The sequence below is a fragment of the Hippoglossus hippoglossus genome, chromosome 7 (assembly GCF_009819705.1).
Source record: "Hippoglossus hippoglossus isolate fHipHip1 chromosome 7, fHipHip1.pri, whole genome shotgun sequence".
Taxonomy (NCBI): domain Eukaryota; kingdom Metazoa; phylum Chordata; class Actinopteri; order Pleuronectiformes; family Pleuronectidae; genus Hippoglossus; species Hippoglossus hippoglossus.
The window spans coordinates 2,098,862-2,115,258 of record NC_047157.1 but is presented as its reverse complement, the minus strand read 5'-3'; the positions used below and the strand labels follow the sequence as shown (position 1 = coordinate 2,115,258).

Genomic DNA, 16,397 nt, shown 5'->3' with positions numbered 1-16,397 from the left:
AATCAATGACTCCTGAAGCTGATTAGCAGGTTCAAGTACAGGTCGTTTCACACAGTTTTTTTTACCAATGAACATACTAATAGTAACTGTTTTGTAGCTGTTACCATGTAGGTTACAAGAATGTGGTGGCTATTTGCTCATTTAAACAAGTTACTCACCTTTACAATACAGAACTTCTTGTTTTCCACTGTTCACATCTTTGTGAATATGGGCTATACAAATACAATTTGATTGATTGATTGATTGATTAATTGATAACATTGAAAGACTTCAATAATGAAAAATGCTGCTTCTGGGCTTTTTAGTGGTATAAGAGAAGCGACCACATTACACCAATCCTTGATGCTCCAGTCTATATACGTGACTTGCTAACCCCCCATCAGTCTGAACACTGCCTCAGATCCTCCAACACGGCCCTACCCAAAATCTCGACTGGCTACTAAAGGTGACCGGGCCCTTGCTATCCGGGCCCCACAACTTTGGAAGGTGTATCTTCTTTTAAATCTCTCACATTTATGCTTATTTTAAAAGTTATTATTATTATTGATTTTGAGAGTGTTGCCTGAAAACTTTCCTCAACCCCACAATCTAGTGTAATCTTCCTAATACTGATGGGGGGACCTTAAAGTCACAGAGAAACATAAGATCAAATTTTTTTAAATCTTCAGATTTTCAGTAACATGTTGCATTTCCATGTGAAACATTAAACGGAGGTCGGGGTTTAGAAATGACTGTGGAGTGATAAAATATAAAACACATACTGCTTGTTCAAAATAACAAATTTGCACCTGTCACACCTCACCTGTGATGCTGAATCTCTGCACAAGCCACTGGTCAGTTAGACAGTCACATTTGACAAAATAGAATTATGTGACTCTCAGAGTGCAGCATCAGTCCCTGTAAAAAAATACCAGGTTTGCAGGGGGAAAAGAAAAGAGGTAATTTTCTGTTGAATATTTAATATGTAACATAAAATAAAACAGGATTCTACATTAGTAGACAAGACAGGAGATATAAGACAGCATCTGCCTAAGCACCCTCATCAGTTTATATAACATTGAGCTTTCATGCATTTTCCAAACTGATTTTTTATTAAATCAACTTACTACAAACAAACTCACAAATGAGTCTGGGGGCTTCAGGGCCCCTGAGGGTGAGACCGTGGCATTCTCCTGCGCTCTCTGGATGTCAAGTCAGCCTTGTACTCTTATCTTATTTACTGCACCATCACTGGTGTCAACAACTACTGAATTATATCAGCACAGCAACTTGTATGCAGCAGCCTTTAACTCAAGTATATGTAAATAATTAACCCAATCTAATAATGGAGGTGGTGCAGCTTCTGTTAGTCCACTTGATGCATATGGAGAGGGAAGGTTTACACTCATCATATTATCAATGAAGTGGCCATGGGACACACGATCTTCAGGCCAAAATAAATCCAACAGTACCTCCAAGTGGTTACATGGGTGTATTGCAAGCTGTGCAATGGAATGTGACACATGCATAGTGGAACATACAACAGATGTATATTGAGTGTGTATTCATACAGGAGCGAGTACATTTATATGTGAAAATAATTTATGCACAGCCCAATATCAAAATCACAAGGGGTTTAACAATCTGAACAGCAGCATTATCCTCTCCACTTCAAATCAGACAGAAATGACCCCCTCAAAAACAAATGAAGATATATATGGTAATATTTTGTTTGTTTTTTAAATTTCAGCTGCCATACAGAGGTATTTAAGGACTTTTACCATTAGCACCAGGAAGCCTGGAAACAAAAGGTTACAAAAATCCAGGCTAGAGGACAAAAAGGTGTGAATTGGGTCCTTATACGAAGGACAGACTGAGACTGGGACCACAAACATAACAACTACGACTTTTAAAGTTGATAGATTGTGTTCTTGAGGCCATAGTAGCCTGTGCCTGCAACATTTGCCCTGACGTATTTACCTGGTCTGACATTTGTAACAAAGGAAAACATCAACCTATGACAAGAATCATGTCAGGGGTGATACCACTGCTACAAGTAGGTCCACACCCTAGACTGTAAATAAAGATGTAAGAGGCATCTACACTCCCTACCACTAGAAAATTAGGCCAATATATCTCGGATGCAAACAAATCTCTGCTCTCAATCATTACGTTTTACCTCATTTTAAAGAATCAAATAATTAGAGCCAAACTTAGCAGGAAAAAAATGAACACTGTGATAGAATTACCTAAAATGATATAAACTATCTTTGAGAAAAATCAATCCACTAACATGGAGGAGGCAGGGTTTATAACCTATACTGCAGCCAGCCACCAGGGGCTGATGGAGATACTGTGGCTTCCCTTTTGGGGATCGGTCATGTCATCCATCATTATATTCAGTCCATGGTTCACACACAAACTGGGGAGGGGTATCAGGAGTATCTGTGAACCAAAAAGGTTTCAAGGATCACAGGCTCTAATCATGTAAATAATGAAATCAGAATGAAATCAATTCTTCAGATTCTTCAAAACAACTGTGAGTAAAGGCCCAGTGGATTCAAGCAATTCATTGTTACTTTCTACTTAATACAAGAATCACAACAGAAAATACATTTGTAGATTGAGGTAACACTCTCACGTTTTTAGTCATAGTGTGGTCATTGGTTAAAGGTTCAGTGTGAACAGCTGAATACCCCTCACCTCACCCTCCCCTTCCAAACATTAAAGAGAACCTATGGTAGCCTTCAGTTGTAATAAAAACTCAAAAGGTGGTTCGGCTTTTTGATTGTCTCACACTGAGAATTTCCGTATTGAGTAGATACCATATATTAAGTACACTTGCAGACTCATGTTCATTCTGGCTTTCTTTTTAGCTTCTTTTGTCATCTCAGACTGGCTTTGTCGGAGCTTGATGATTTTGTGAATTCTTGACCGGCAAAACCAAAACCATGTGGAAAATATGCCAAACAGCTAGAAACCAGGGGAATTACAGTTGCTGGTAATTCTGTGTGGGTTCAATGAGCAACACCTTTCACGTTACACAGTATTCCATCAATGCTCATATGAAAATATAGCTTTAGATGTGAAATCTGAGGTTTTGTTTAACGTTTTTTGGGAAATATACCTCATAGCTTGCATATCAGTAATGATGCCGTCTTCTTGTCTTTCATATTGTTGTCTCTAAAGTTTAACTGAAAAGAAAAGGAAACCAAACAATTTTGGAGATTTATTTGTAACATAGAAGCAAATACAAACAGTCAAAGACTCAATCTCAAGAAGAGATGTATGTTTATTAGTCAGTGAGAAGTCGACATCTAACAAGAAGTCTGTTGACTAATATGTAGAGCTGTTAGTTGATAATATGTCCTATGTGGTCACTGAGCCTTTCCGAAAAAGTATAAAACAAACTGAATGGCCGCGCAACATGAAGCTGTTACTTCAGAAAGTCTGCCGCTACCTTATCAAAAGCTAACGTGTACACTTTTCCTTTAAGCTTTGCTTTTGTCAGGGCTGTCATGCTCTGCGCTCGCTCCTCCGCTGCCAAACCTCCGGTTCAGCTCTGCTGTCAGCTCCGAGCAGCATGATTTCTGTGAAAGAAAAGGCGAAAACAGTAAGCAATACAATTAGTCCATGGTGTGATCACGCTGTGGGATACCCTTCCCTACCTTGCCATCCTTAGCTTGGTTGCGGGCCCTGGACAAGAGTTCCAGCAGGGCCAGCAATAGCCCCACGCCCAGTCCCAGGCCCAGGAGGAGGAAGACACCTCTCAAATCATGGGGCTGCAGGGCCTCTGAGGTGTGGGCCCTGTCGGCCCCCAAGCAGCTGCTGGCCCACCACTTTTGCCGCAGGAACGTTAATGTGCCGGACTCGCTGAGCATGAGGATAGCCACAGTTAGGTTTTTGACAAGCGAGGAACCTGTGGGAGTAAAGAGAGATGATGTGGTAAAATGTAAGCAGTTGAACAAACTCCCTCCAGAACCATTAACCTGCTGCTCCAACAGCCTCCACTCTTTTGGTTTTTCATCCAATGCTAAACCAGCTGCAGGGATTTGCATTCAGCTAAAAGAGCATTAGTGCTGTCCAACACAGATGCTGGCGAATAAGGTCGGGCTCACAGTCTGGATTGTTGTTAGTTTTGTTACATTAACTAGGTAACAAAACTTGATTTTCATTTTCTTTTTTGCACTGACTTTTGTCTCTCAGGCAACTTACGAGCTTCTCCTGTTGCTGGTCCTTCGATCTGGATGCAGCCTGTGAGGAAAACCTAAAAAGATCCCAACTCTGGATTGTAAGGTAAATTCTCTTTAGCTTTTTTATGTTTTTACAGAAACCAATAACATGTAGGCAAGATTTTTTTTGGGGCTATTTTTAGTCTCACTGTGATGAAGGTACAAAAGGGGGAAACTGTTACTCTCCTGGAAGCGCTGGTGGTGGTTAAGAATAATACAAAAAAAGAGCTTGAGAAAGAAGTTCAAAGCAGTTTTTAACAATCCATAGAAACTGCCTGAAGCAGCCATACCCCCTGGTTCAAGTAAAGAGTTTTGATGGAGGTGTTTCAGAGGCAATTTGGATTCTGACGAGTGCTTAATTTGAAGCATATAGAAACATCTGCAGAAAATTCAACATGTACATCTGATCTATTTGACCATGGAGCAAAAGGCTGGAAGCAACACATGAGGTGAATCAATTAAATTCACCTCACCCTTATCCCTAGAATCTGCAATGGAAATATAACCCAAAGCACATAAAACTTTCAGTGAGGTGACACACATCTTCCCAAATAAAAGGAAACATCCTTATACGGCCAAAGGACTCACCCAGTGGTGCTGCGATGGCGTAGCCTCTCATACCGATGACCTCCTCTGATCGGACCAGTTTACAGTAACGAGCCACTGCCAAGTCCAAGGACACTGCTTCACCAATGAAAGCAAAGTTTCCCTCCTGGGCACGGCGGAGACCTTCCTCCATGTTGGACACGAAGCTCTTCTTACGCTCCATGTTGTGGTAGATACGTTCGAACAGAGGATTCTTGGAACTCTGGGAAAGAAAAGAATGAAAGATCAAACAGAATATTTGTAGAGCACAACAGGATTATTATGAGTGCACAAGATTTCAGCAGCACACGTTATTGGCTGGAATGACAATGGTGCAGCATGACGTCCTGGAATGTTCCTGATGCAGGTGCACCATTAGTCTGTTGAGTGTTGAAGATGCGTCATTGGCTCTCAAAATATTTTTTCTATTATCAGAAACCTTTTGTCAATCAATCAAATTAATTTTGTATAGCCCATATTGACAAATCACAGTTTGTCTTGTAACTCACTTTTAGTACCATAATTACATCTATAAATATCACTCTGATCATTTTCATTATGACAACCAGTCTGAGAGCTAGAATATGATGGCTACAATGGTTCCTGGTCTCTCTCTCTCTTTTCTCCCCACCTCTTCTCTCTCCCCCATTTTTTCATTGCTCACCCCAACCAGTTGCCCATACCGAGTCTGGTTCTAGAGGTTTCTCCTTTTTTCTCTCCACGGCCGTCAGTGTTTGTTTATTGTGGGAACTGTTTGGTTTCTCTTTCATTCTTAAGGTCTCGAACTTAGTATGTAAAGTGCCTTGAGATAATCTATGTTATGATTTGGCACCGTACAAATTTTATTGAATTGAATTGAATTTTTTTTTAAAAGCATCTGGAGAAAAATCATTCGTCCCCTTAGATTTCACAAACCTTGGCTATTTCATGTAAGACAGTTGCAGCACTGAAAAAGTCCCACCTCCATCTGCATCTACCCAAAAAGAGGTTGTGTGCTGTGACATCTGACATTATGAATATACTAATTAAGGTAATATGGTTCCACAGCAGTTTTAAACTATTTTGCACATTGACCATACACAGTCCAGCCAAATACTAGGTTTAGACGTGGTCCATTTATCAAACTATCTCAGTGAAGCTGCAATGACTCTGATCATTTGGAAAGTTAAGGGTAACTGAATGTACCTTAAAGAAAAACGTGGTGGATCCAGATTCAATTGTGCCATAATCGATCACATCCTGGTTGGCGAGGTCTTCAAAGCTCCTGATGGAGCCGTGTTTGCTGTTGGAGTGCAACATGGAGTTGAAGTTGCCAAAATAGCAGGCCAGCAGCATTAGAGCAAATAGCCACCAGATGGCGCTGACTACACGTCCAGAGAGGCCTTTAGGGTGAGGACCAGCACCTGAGAGGACACAGGCAGCGGTCGGTGAGAAGAGCCCAATTTGTTAAAGGAATAGTTTGAACTATCCCTTTAAAGCCAAAATATAATATTCATGCTCCGTTCTAAACAATCCAGACAGACATGGTTACGTCATGATAACACCTCCCTGAATGATGTATAATGTCAACAGGATACAGTATTGTATTATTTTAAGATGGCTCAGACTCAGTTCATGATATAGTACTCAGCTCAGCTCATACAGAATAAAAAAAAAAAGACAACTGGATCAAAGGCAGTGAGACACTATGCTTCATCTTTATCAAAGCAACACAACACTGTATATGTTCAGCACTGGATTCCAATTATTGTTGCATCTTTTTTAATAATGTTGTCAAGAAGGTATTTTCTTTTAGATTGCAGCTCTGAAACCAAAATGTATGCAGTTTTATTAATATATAGACTACCGTTCAAAAGTTTGGGGTCACCCAGACAATTTCGTGTTTTCCATGAAAACTCACACTTTTATTTATCAAATGAGTTGCAAAATGAATAGAAAATATAGTCAAGACATTGACAAGGTTAGAAATAATGATTTCTATTTGAAATATTAATTTGGTTCTTCAAACTTTGCTTTCGTCAAAGAATGCTCCATTTGCAGCAATTACAGCATTGCAGACCTTTGGCATTCTAGCTGTTAATTTGTTGAGGTAATCTGTAGAAATTTCACCCCACGCTTCCTGAAGCACCTCCCACAAGTTGGATTGGCTTGATGGGCACTTCTTGCGTACCATACGGTCAAGCTGCTCCCACAACAGCTCAATGGGGTTGAGATCTGGTGACTGCGCTGGCCACTCCGTTACAGACAGCATACCAGCTGCCTGCTTCTTCCCTAAATAGTTCTTGCATAATTTGGAGGTGTGCTTTGGGTCATTGTCCTGTTGTAGGAGGAAATTGGCTCCAATCAAGCGCTGTCCACAGGGTATGGCATGGCGTTGCAAAATGGAGTGATAGCCTTCGTTATTTAAAATCCCTTTTACCTTGTACAAATCTCCCACTTTACCAGCACCACAGCAGCCCCAGACCATCACATTACCTCCACCATGCTTGACAGATGGCTTCAGGCACTCTTCCAGCATCTTTTCACCTGTTCTGCGTCTCACAAATGTTCTTCTGTGTGATCCAAACACCTCAAACTTTGATTCGTCTGTCCATAACACTTTTTTCCAATCTTCCTCTGTCCAATGTCTGTGTTCTTTTGCCCATATCAATCTTTTCTTTTTATTGGCCAGTCTCAGATATAGCTTTTTCTTTGCCACTCTGCCTAGAAGGCCAGCATCCCGGAGTCGCCTCTTCACTGTAGACGTTGACACTGGCGTTTTGCGGGTACCATTTAAAGAAGCTGCCAGTTGAGGACCTGTGAGGCGTCTATTTCTCAAACTAGAGACTCTAATATACTTGTCTTCTTGCTGAGTTGTGCACCGGGGCCTCCCACTTCTCTTTCTACTCTGGTTAGAGCCTGTTTGTGCTGTTCTCTGAAGGGAGTAGTACACACCGTTGTAGGACATTTTCAGTTTCTTCGCAATTTCTCGCATGGAATAGCCTTCATTTCTAAGAACAAGAATAGACTGGCGAGTTTCATATGAAAGTTCTCTTTTTCTGGCCATTTTGAGAGTATAATCGAACCCACAAATGTGATGCTCCAGATACTCAACTAGCTCAAAGGAAGGCCAGTTTTATAGCTTCTCTCACCAGCAAAACAGTTTTCAGCTGTGCTAACATAATTGCACAAGGGTTTTCAAGGGTTTTCTAATCATCCATTAGTCTTCTAAGGCGATTAGCAAACACAATGTACCATTAGAACACTGGAGTGATAGTTGCTGGAAATGGGCCTCTATACACCTATGTAGATATTTCATTAAAAACCAGACGTTTCCACCTAGAATAGTCATTTACCACATTAACAATGTATAGAGTGTATTTCTGACTAACTTAATGTTATCTTCATTGAAAAAAAAACAGTGCTATTCTTTGAAAAACAAGGAAATTTCTAAGTGACCCCAAACTTTTGAACGGTAGTGTATATATAGTATGTACTTTAAGGTGAAATTACGTTCTGTACCTCACACAAATAATGAGTTTTTAACCATCTCATCACCACCATTGTAACACTCTGTCCAACAATATGTTAGCAGAGTAGTGTGTGTGTGTATTCTGACAGTTCAGACAGATGCAGCCAGCAGCAGTGGGTTTCTGAGGCTGTGGATGTGTTGGCTGCTGGGTTACCTTGTAAGGTGAGAGCTCCTGTGATGTACCAGAAGCTGTGCAGCAAAGTGAAGTCGTGCTGCTCTGTGTCCGGCTCGGCCCATTCACTGGGACTGATCCTGCACAATGATAGAAGACATCATAACCAGCACCGTTAAAACAGCAGGATTCGGTTTACTGAAATATAACTTTATGTGCGAAGAGGGTGGCAGTTAAGGAGCTTTTACCAAAGCCAAGAAATCGTATACATTTGTTGTTATCTAGTCATGATAATAGACAAGGCACGAGAAGACAAGACACAAGAGGGCAAGACATGACTCGACATGAAAGGACACATCAAGACACGACAACACATGACACGAGAAGACAAGACATGAGGACACGTCAAGATAAACAACACATGACATGTGAAGACAAGACATGAGGACACGACAACACATGACATGAGAAGACAAGACATGAGAGGACAAGTCACGACACAAGAAGACATGAGAGGACACAAGAAGACAAGACATAAGGACACGTTAATACATGACATGAGAAGAGAAGACAAGACATGAGGACACGTCAAGATTTGACAACACGTGACATGAGAAGATAAGAAATGAGGACATGACAACACATGACACGAGAAGACAAGACGTGAGGACACGTCATGAAACACAACTTTACATGACACGAGGACGTGTCAAATCACGACAACACGCGACATGAGAAGATAAGAAATGAGGACACGACAACACAGGACACGAGATGACAAACTTTATTGTCCCAGTGTAAAATTTGCCTTGAACATGAGCTGTGTGTCCTGGTTTCTACAGCATTTGCAGACATTATATCAGTCAACGGTTTCTGTGTTGACCCTCTGAAACGTACCTGCCCACCAGGAATATGCAGAGACCTGTTAGCAGGAAGGCAACGAGGATGCCGATCCACATGTTGGTGGAGAAGGGCGCCAGCAGGCTGAGGGTGCTCTCCTCAGAGGCCACGTCCTTACGCAGGATGAAGCCGATTCCTGTATGCATGAAGGGGGTGGTCATATCCACATGTTGCTCTCTGACAGCAGTGAGGGTCAGCGGGGCCACAGCCAGGTCAGCCTCCTGATGGACCACGGAGGCACACACACACATTCACATGTACAACAGTGTACGTAACATGGTTACACAATACTGTAGTGTTAAGCAGCAGATCCATTTCACTGTTGTTTTGATATAATTTATACATTATTTGTTATATAATAAAAACTAACCCACAAAGCATGTAATTATTTGATTGTTAAACCTCAACTAATTTATTATCTTTATACAAAATATGTGAGACATGGCAATAGTGAGCTAAGATTCAATAATTTATAAAAGTATAACAAAATATTGTTTCATTGATAAATTTCACTCCATTTATTTATATATATATATATATATATATACATATATACACACATATAGTTATTTTACAAATAAATGTGTTATTGAATTTCCAACACTTTGGGTTGGAGCACCTAGATATACAATTTCAGATCTTTGTTTTTACTGATCTCAGCTTCGTTAATATAAAGCGGCTTAAAATTTTGTAACTGTACATTTTATTACCTAATAGTATATCACACAATTTTTACTCTAACATTCTGTACATGAACTGTGATGTGACAGGCCTCTGACTTACCCCTCTGATGATCTCACCGATCATGCCGTTCCAGTTGCTGCTGGCGTCCATGACTCCGTAGCGGTTATCCTTCACCAGGTGCACATTGTACTTGAGGCCCAGTGTCTTCGACAGTTCTGCGAGCAGGTCCATGCAGAAGCCCTCCAGCTCAGAGCCTCTGCTCATGGTGTACGGGTCCTCCTGGACAAACAGCGCAAACAGCCTCATTTTACTGGGTGTAATGGATCACTGAGGGAGAACTGGTGATACAATGGCATCTCTTTGCAAAGCTTTGATTAAAATAAGAAAATCTCAGGATGTGAACGATTATTTGAGGATTACTCTGCAGTCTTCAGAGGATGACTGGTGCAACTCATGTGAGGTGATAAGAGGTGAGAAATGTAATTCTGCAACAAATAAGTCAGCAAGGACAAGAAACACAGGGAGTCAGACAACCACTTATAATCAAACCAAGTGTTTATTCACATGATCTGAATCACTTTATTAAGTTATCGAACTGAAAGTGAGCCCACCTAATGTATTGATGATGATGTTACAGTATAGGATGAAAGTAGAATTTGAAAGTCAGACTGTAAACCTTTAGCTGAGGGGGATTAAAAAGTACATCCACTAGACAGGATGTGCATCAGGAAACAGGGAGATTGAGATGTACTGTGTGTGTTGGCGGCGGAGATCGACTTAACCAACCAGACACTGTTTTAAACTTCCCTTATCCTTCCCTTCAAGGAGAGAGCGCAGCGCACAACAGTGTAGTGTCACTGAGGGCTGACTGTTCGAGTCTCAGAGAGAGAGAGGGGAGGGAGGGGTGGAAGCTGTCACAAGGTAAATCTGTAAACTATCTATGCCCCCTTTTCAAGTAAATATTTAATTTCATAGGATAAAGCTACTTAAAGGACAGGATAGAAGTATTAAAATATGTCTGGTTAACCCACCGCTGACACATCCAGTACATCGATATCAGTAACTCCTACACGTAAAGAACAGTATATCAATGTTGACAGTCTGTGGTTCTATTTGGCTCCAGCAGCTGACAAAGGTTTATCATTCCCTCTGATGAGAATCTATATCTTTCAATAAGATAGTAATCGTCTCTGAAGACCCTTGTCCTCCCCAGAGACCCTTTAACAATCCACACCAGCTCCACGGGATCCTTTAAGAACGCTGATGTCATGTTTCAAAGGAATTGATTGGTCAGTGGGTGGAGGTTTCGAAGTGAACAAGTCTTATAGGACTGAAACCATGAACTAAACCTGAAGTTACTCCGATAACAGCAAATCCTGCTTCATCGTACAGGCCTTTGGCAAGTTTCACTGCAATCATTTCAACGTTTAAAAAAATGTTCAGGGGTTGAAATATATGTCGCCAAAATAAAAACTGAACCAATTTCAGGTTGAGACGTCAACATCGTGTCAATATGCATTAACTTTTGGACAATTTTACGATGCATGATGCAAACATAACTTTAAGGTTGCATTGTTCTTTATATACAAATTCTGCTAGGACCTCCTACAGCAAGGTCTCTTAGTTCCCATCATCGCTTGGTTTGCTCAAAGTCTTTATTTATTCATTTGTTTGTTTGGTCATTTTTTGTTTATTTGACAGAAACAATGCACTGCTCCTTAGCAGTACCAGGGTTAGCTATAAGCTAATTTTCATCTGTGGTCCTGGGGCAGGAAACAGAGTGTAACATCTCTGCCAAATGTGACCTCATATCCTGATTCTCTGCCCCTATGAACATAACTTTATCTGTACAACAAGTCATGCAGAGCCATCACTCATATTTACTAATATCTACATCAAACCAACCAAAACTAAGTATATCTGAGACTTAAACTCTGAGGATTGTTAATGGTGGAAAATCTGGATAAAAGTTGTAAAGTGTCTATTACTGATAAAAATGCTGTTAAAACTACAAAAGTAAGAGATTGTGGGTAGTAGAGAAGAATGATTCTATTTACATCTGCACAGCCCCACTTTGGCTTTTCTCATCCAGAGAGTACAAGAAAGAAACAATACCTTTATAGTAGTGATGGATAACTCTTTGGCATCTAAATGGAAACAAAAAAAAAAAACAAGCAGCACAATAAATTCTGGATTGTAATGAAGCAAGTCAACGTAATCAAGCATCAGCACAGAGATGAGAGGATTTAGTCTGAGCCACTTGTTTGGCTGATTAGTGGTTTGGTTCCATGTCCACAGGCTTATAGGCAGAGCAGCTCCTGATTCTTAATGAGGCATATTGTTGCTTTGAGTCCCCTTCATGTGTTTTTCTCTCAGCCGCGGCAGTGAATAACCAGACAGCCACTGGAGGACAATGGCCGGCTTGTTGTCGGCTGTTTTTCAGGAGATCTGAGAAAAGGCCTCCACACTGAGTGGACAGTTGCAAGGTACACCCGGGGAGTATCTGGGCCCCTGTAGGGGGGGATCAAGGATGTTTTTCTTTTGCCGCCGTTTTTTTTACCGTCCACCCCCCACCAGAGTCTCTGACTCTGCCCATGACACTCGGAGTTGTTTTCCTTGTGCGGTAACTGTGACCAATGGCATTCGCAGCGTTCCTAACATGCCCTGCCAGGGTCCATCAGAGAAGGGAGGGGGGGGTGAGCGGAGGTGCCAGGGGTGCTAGTTTTTCATTATTGCATTTGATAACAAAAACAGGGTCCGGTTTGTTCACATAAAGCCAATGACACCACGTCAGTCTCCCCTGGAGACGATGGCAGGACCTACGATCTGCGGAGATGCCTGTCAGTTCAGCGCCTGCCTGCAGAGCCCCCCCCCATACGATTAATTGATTTATCACAGTGCTTTCTGGACCACAGCAAGGCAGTGGCCCCTCCACTGGTGAGAAATGGTGCGGCTGCCACAGTGGATGATGCCCCCTCTATGGTTTGATAGGACTCCAGCAGTGTAGAGGGCCAAGCGGGGGAAAGTGTCAAGTGTGAGGGATGATTTGGGAGCGTGACCCCCGTCTCATAGGTTGGCCAGAGCTCACAGAGCTGAGCATCAACTTCGCAGACCGAGGCTGGCTCTGGAGGAGGAGATGATCTCATTGGCTGAGTGAAACCTTATTGGCTCCACCCACAAAGCACCCAGCTTTACAGAATGTAATGTAAAAAATGACAGAAACATAATTTAGTCAACACATTGAAATAGAGCATTTCAGGGAGACAGGGTCGACAGAAGCTGCACATTTATACTTCACATTTCGAACAGAAAATACATAAGGAACGCAACCACATTTTTTTCTCAGAATGTGCTGAGGATATATGCTGCTTCAAACATTTGTCAAGTATTTAGCAAATATGTTCATAATGAATATATCACTAAAATGTTGAAAGAGAACATCTTTAATTAGGTTGGGGAAAGGCCGTGTTCTGTTTTGATACAGAAAAGAAAGTTCAGAGTGAATAAGACACAAACTGTTTAAATTTGAAAACTTCTTTCACATCTATCCAAAGATCCATCCACCTATCCATCTATCTTTATCTACCTGAGCCAATCGTGACTCTGGATTTGAACTCTAATATAAAAGTCATGTGCCTTGTACCCTCGCATTGTCCACCGCTGCCATTCATAGAGTTGCCCGTCAGCAAAATCCAGCCACAGTATATGTTTCTTTGCTGTTGCAGTTCAGTTTTTTTTGCATAGAAATGGAATTACATGGAGAGAGGGTTGTGACAGCTGGTGGATGCAAAAGAAGTAAGATAAGTTTTTTAAAAAGTAAAAAATCCACTCTGACACTGAACAAGCCTGACTGAACATGACTGAAACAACCTGCTTGGCACTACTATTAAACGCAACCCACAGAGGTGTCGGCGTACCCGGCCGTCATTGTCATACTAACAATGATAGACCTGTGGTTACGGTTGTGGTAAAGTCACAGGTTTGGTTGGTTTTAGGAAAGAACTAGGTAAAATAAAAAAAATTTAAGCATAGAGGTCGTTTGTTTGTGGTAAAAATCATGAACTGGCGACTGAGGTTGTTGAACGACCTTGGATGAAAGAAACAATGGAAACTGGTTGTCCACAGGTGATACACACACTTATCAATTATGATCATACGTAATCAAATTTTTAATTTTTAGATCATGAAATTCATATTTGTTACTATTTCGGATCTAGTTTCTCTCCATAAAAAAGGTCCACTTTGCCTGGATGGAACAAAGGCAACACAAAGCAAGGGTATGTTTCCCTCATATTCCTTTTAGACCACTCCAAGGCAGCCAGTTCAAATAGGTTCAAGATTTTATTTTTCTCTTTGGCAAACAACACTGAGCAATGCAGTGAACAATGAGCCGTTTTTCCATGACGAGATGAGGAAGAAAAGGTCAACATGAAGAGCATCATGGGCCACTCTTTGGATCTTCATCCATCCCATCAAGTCGGGCAACGACTACTGAATGAGAACTGTGCTCTGCCTCAAAAACATTTATGTCCTGTGACCCTGCTCTAAACTAAACACTACACCCACTCACATATTCTACCATTACTGGCAATAACTCCTCCATTTCAATTGTCATTGCTGCCCCCTTAATCTTTATCAGACATTTTCTTATGTAGAAATACTTCAAACATTGACACACCTTTTCATTATGTTAAAAACAGTTTCTTCTAATCAATGTTGTAAATACTCTTATTTTGTTGATGTGTTCAGCTACGTGCTGCATCTATTTCAATTCTGTTTGTTCTGGGATGTGGCTCTCTGAGGTTTCTAGGTTTTTTTCCCCCTGTTAATGGTTTTTTTTGTAGTTTTTCCTTACTCTTGTTGAGGGTTAAGGACAGAGGATGTCACACTTAGTTAAGCCCTGTGAGACAAATTCAAATTTGTGAATATGGGCAACACAAATACAATTTGATGATTGATTGAACACTCCAACATGTTTTGCAGTGCAAGGTTGTGTGTTCAACTCACCTGCAGTGACTGTCCCTGCACTGATGGCTGCCACACAGAGGAGCAAAACTGTGAAGCGTTTCATGTTGCCACAACCTGAAAATGACACAAATTTAAATATTTCTTCAAACACAATTTACCCAAGCCATAACATTTATAATGAGAAACGCTTGATATCAAATACATTCTACCTTGAAACACCAATCAGATAATAGAAAAACACCTCTAGACATGTGTGTTAAAAAAAAAAAAAACTCCTTACCCCCGTTATCTGCAGTGTGGAATAAAACCTCGACTTCAACGCAAGGGACGACTCCACGAAAAAACGTGTAAAGAAATTCACAAGTTTTGCAAATGGGCCGTTGGCAGGGTTGTGTGCTGCAGAATGTAGTGGGGGTTTATATGGGGGAGCACAGGCAGGGAGGGAGGAGATATGAGCTCAGAGGGGGAATAGACCTGTGACTGCTGGACCGAGGTTTTGGCAGAATGAAAACTGAAAAAGGGAGGTGGGATTGTGGGGTGGTGGTTTACTGTAGGGGGGTGTCAGAGGAAGGAGTTTAACTCCTGACCAACCTTGAGGGACTCTTCAACGTGAGCACAATGTCTGCTTTACTACAGTGCTGACAACACCCGATCATGTGAAGTAGCCTTCACACATTTAGAGCTAAAGGTGCTTAAATCAAAAAGGAATTCACACCACCTCTGATATCTAACCCCCCACATTTAAAAAGAACATTGATTCCATCAATATTCATTCAAATTTATATTTTAGTTTCCACAAAACCCCATCCCGTTTCATAGCCTAAAAAACGACACAAACAAGATTTATCTGCACAAAACCTTTTTCAAAAACACTTATCTTGAAAGGAGGAACTGAATCACTCTCAGACAAAAACATTCTCTCCAAGTCTGAAGTGCTAGACAGAGCTCGGAGGTTTCATTTGAGAGGCCAGGGCCGTGCCAAATTGTGGTAGATAAATACAGCTTTAAAAGGAACTCTGCAGTTTTCTTGGAATCCTAATGAAGCTGTCTTTTGTTTGTGTGCTGGCTGAAGCAGAGTCTGTGGCGCTAAAATGAGCATGTCGCGCTTCACAAAGTCTGACAGAGCTGAGGAAGAGGCCTGGCAGCGTCTGACAGCTCGCCAGAGGTGGCTGTCAGCTTTGGAAACCAGAATTAACAGTGGACAAACCTCTGAGTGAAAATCTGTGTCCATGGAGGGCTGCATGGATTCTCAGATATGACTTGGGGTTTGGCTTTCAAGCCCAAGCACTTTTAAGTTTAGGTCAATTTCAGCCAGTCAAAGTTGTCCACATTAGATTGCGTCAATATTGACCAGTATCAAAGAGGTTGTCGAAGTAAATGGATTATAACACATTTTCTTTTGCGCCAGCAAAGGTAGAGAATCTAT

The 16,397-nt window shown here is 41.2% G+C and overlaps 1 protein-coding gene across 1 annotated transcript; it reads right to left on the bottom strand.

Moving 5' to 3' along the window:
- Nucleotides 1–3,196: 3,196 nt before the first annotated feature.
- Nucleotides 3,197–15,351, bottom strand: LOC117765141 (probable glutamate receptor). Its single transcript, XM_034591451.1, has 11 exons — nt 15,333–15,351; nt 15,252–15,302; nt 15,011–15,084; nt 12,119–12,150; nt 10,103–10,282; nt 9,317–9,540; nt 8,462–8,559; nt 5,982–6,199; nt 4,800–5,019; nt 3,648–3,898; nt 3,197–3,569 (listed from the first exon to the last, which is right to left on the bottom strand). Exons 3-11 carry the CDS (start codon nt 15,072–15,074, stop codon nt 3,471–3,473), a joined length of 1,386 nt encoding a protein of 461 aa, XP_034447342.1. The 5' UTR covers nt 15,075–15,084; nt 15,252–15,302; nt 15,333–15,351; the 3' UTR covers nt 3,197–3,470.
- Nucleotides 15,352–16,397: the final 1,046 nt, after the last annotated feature.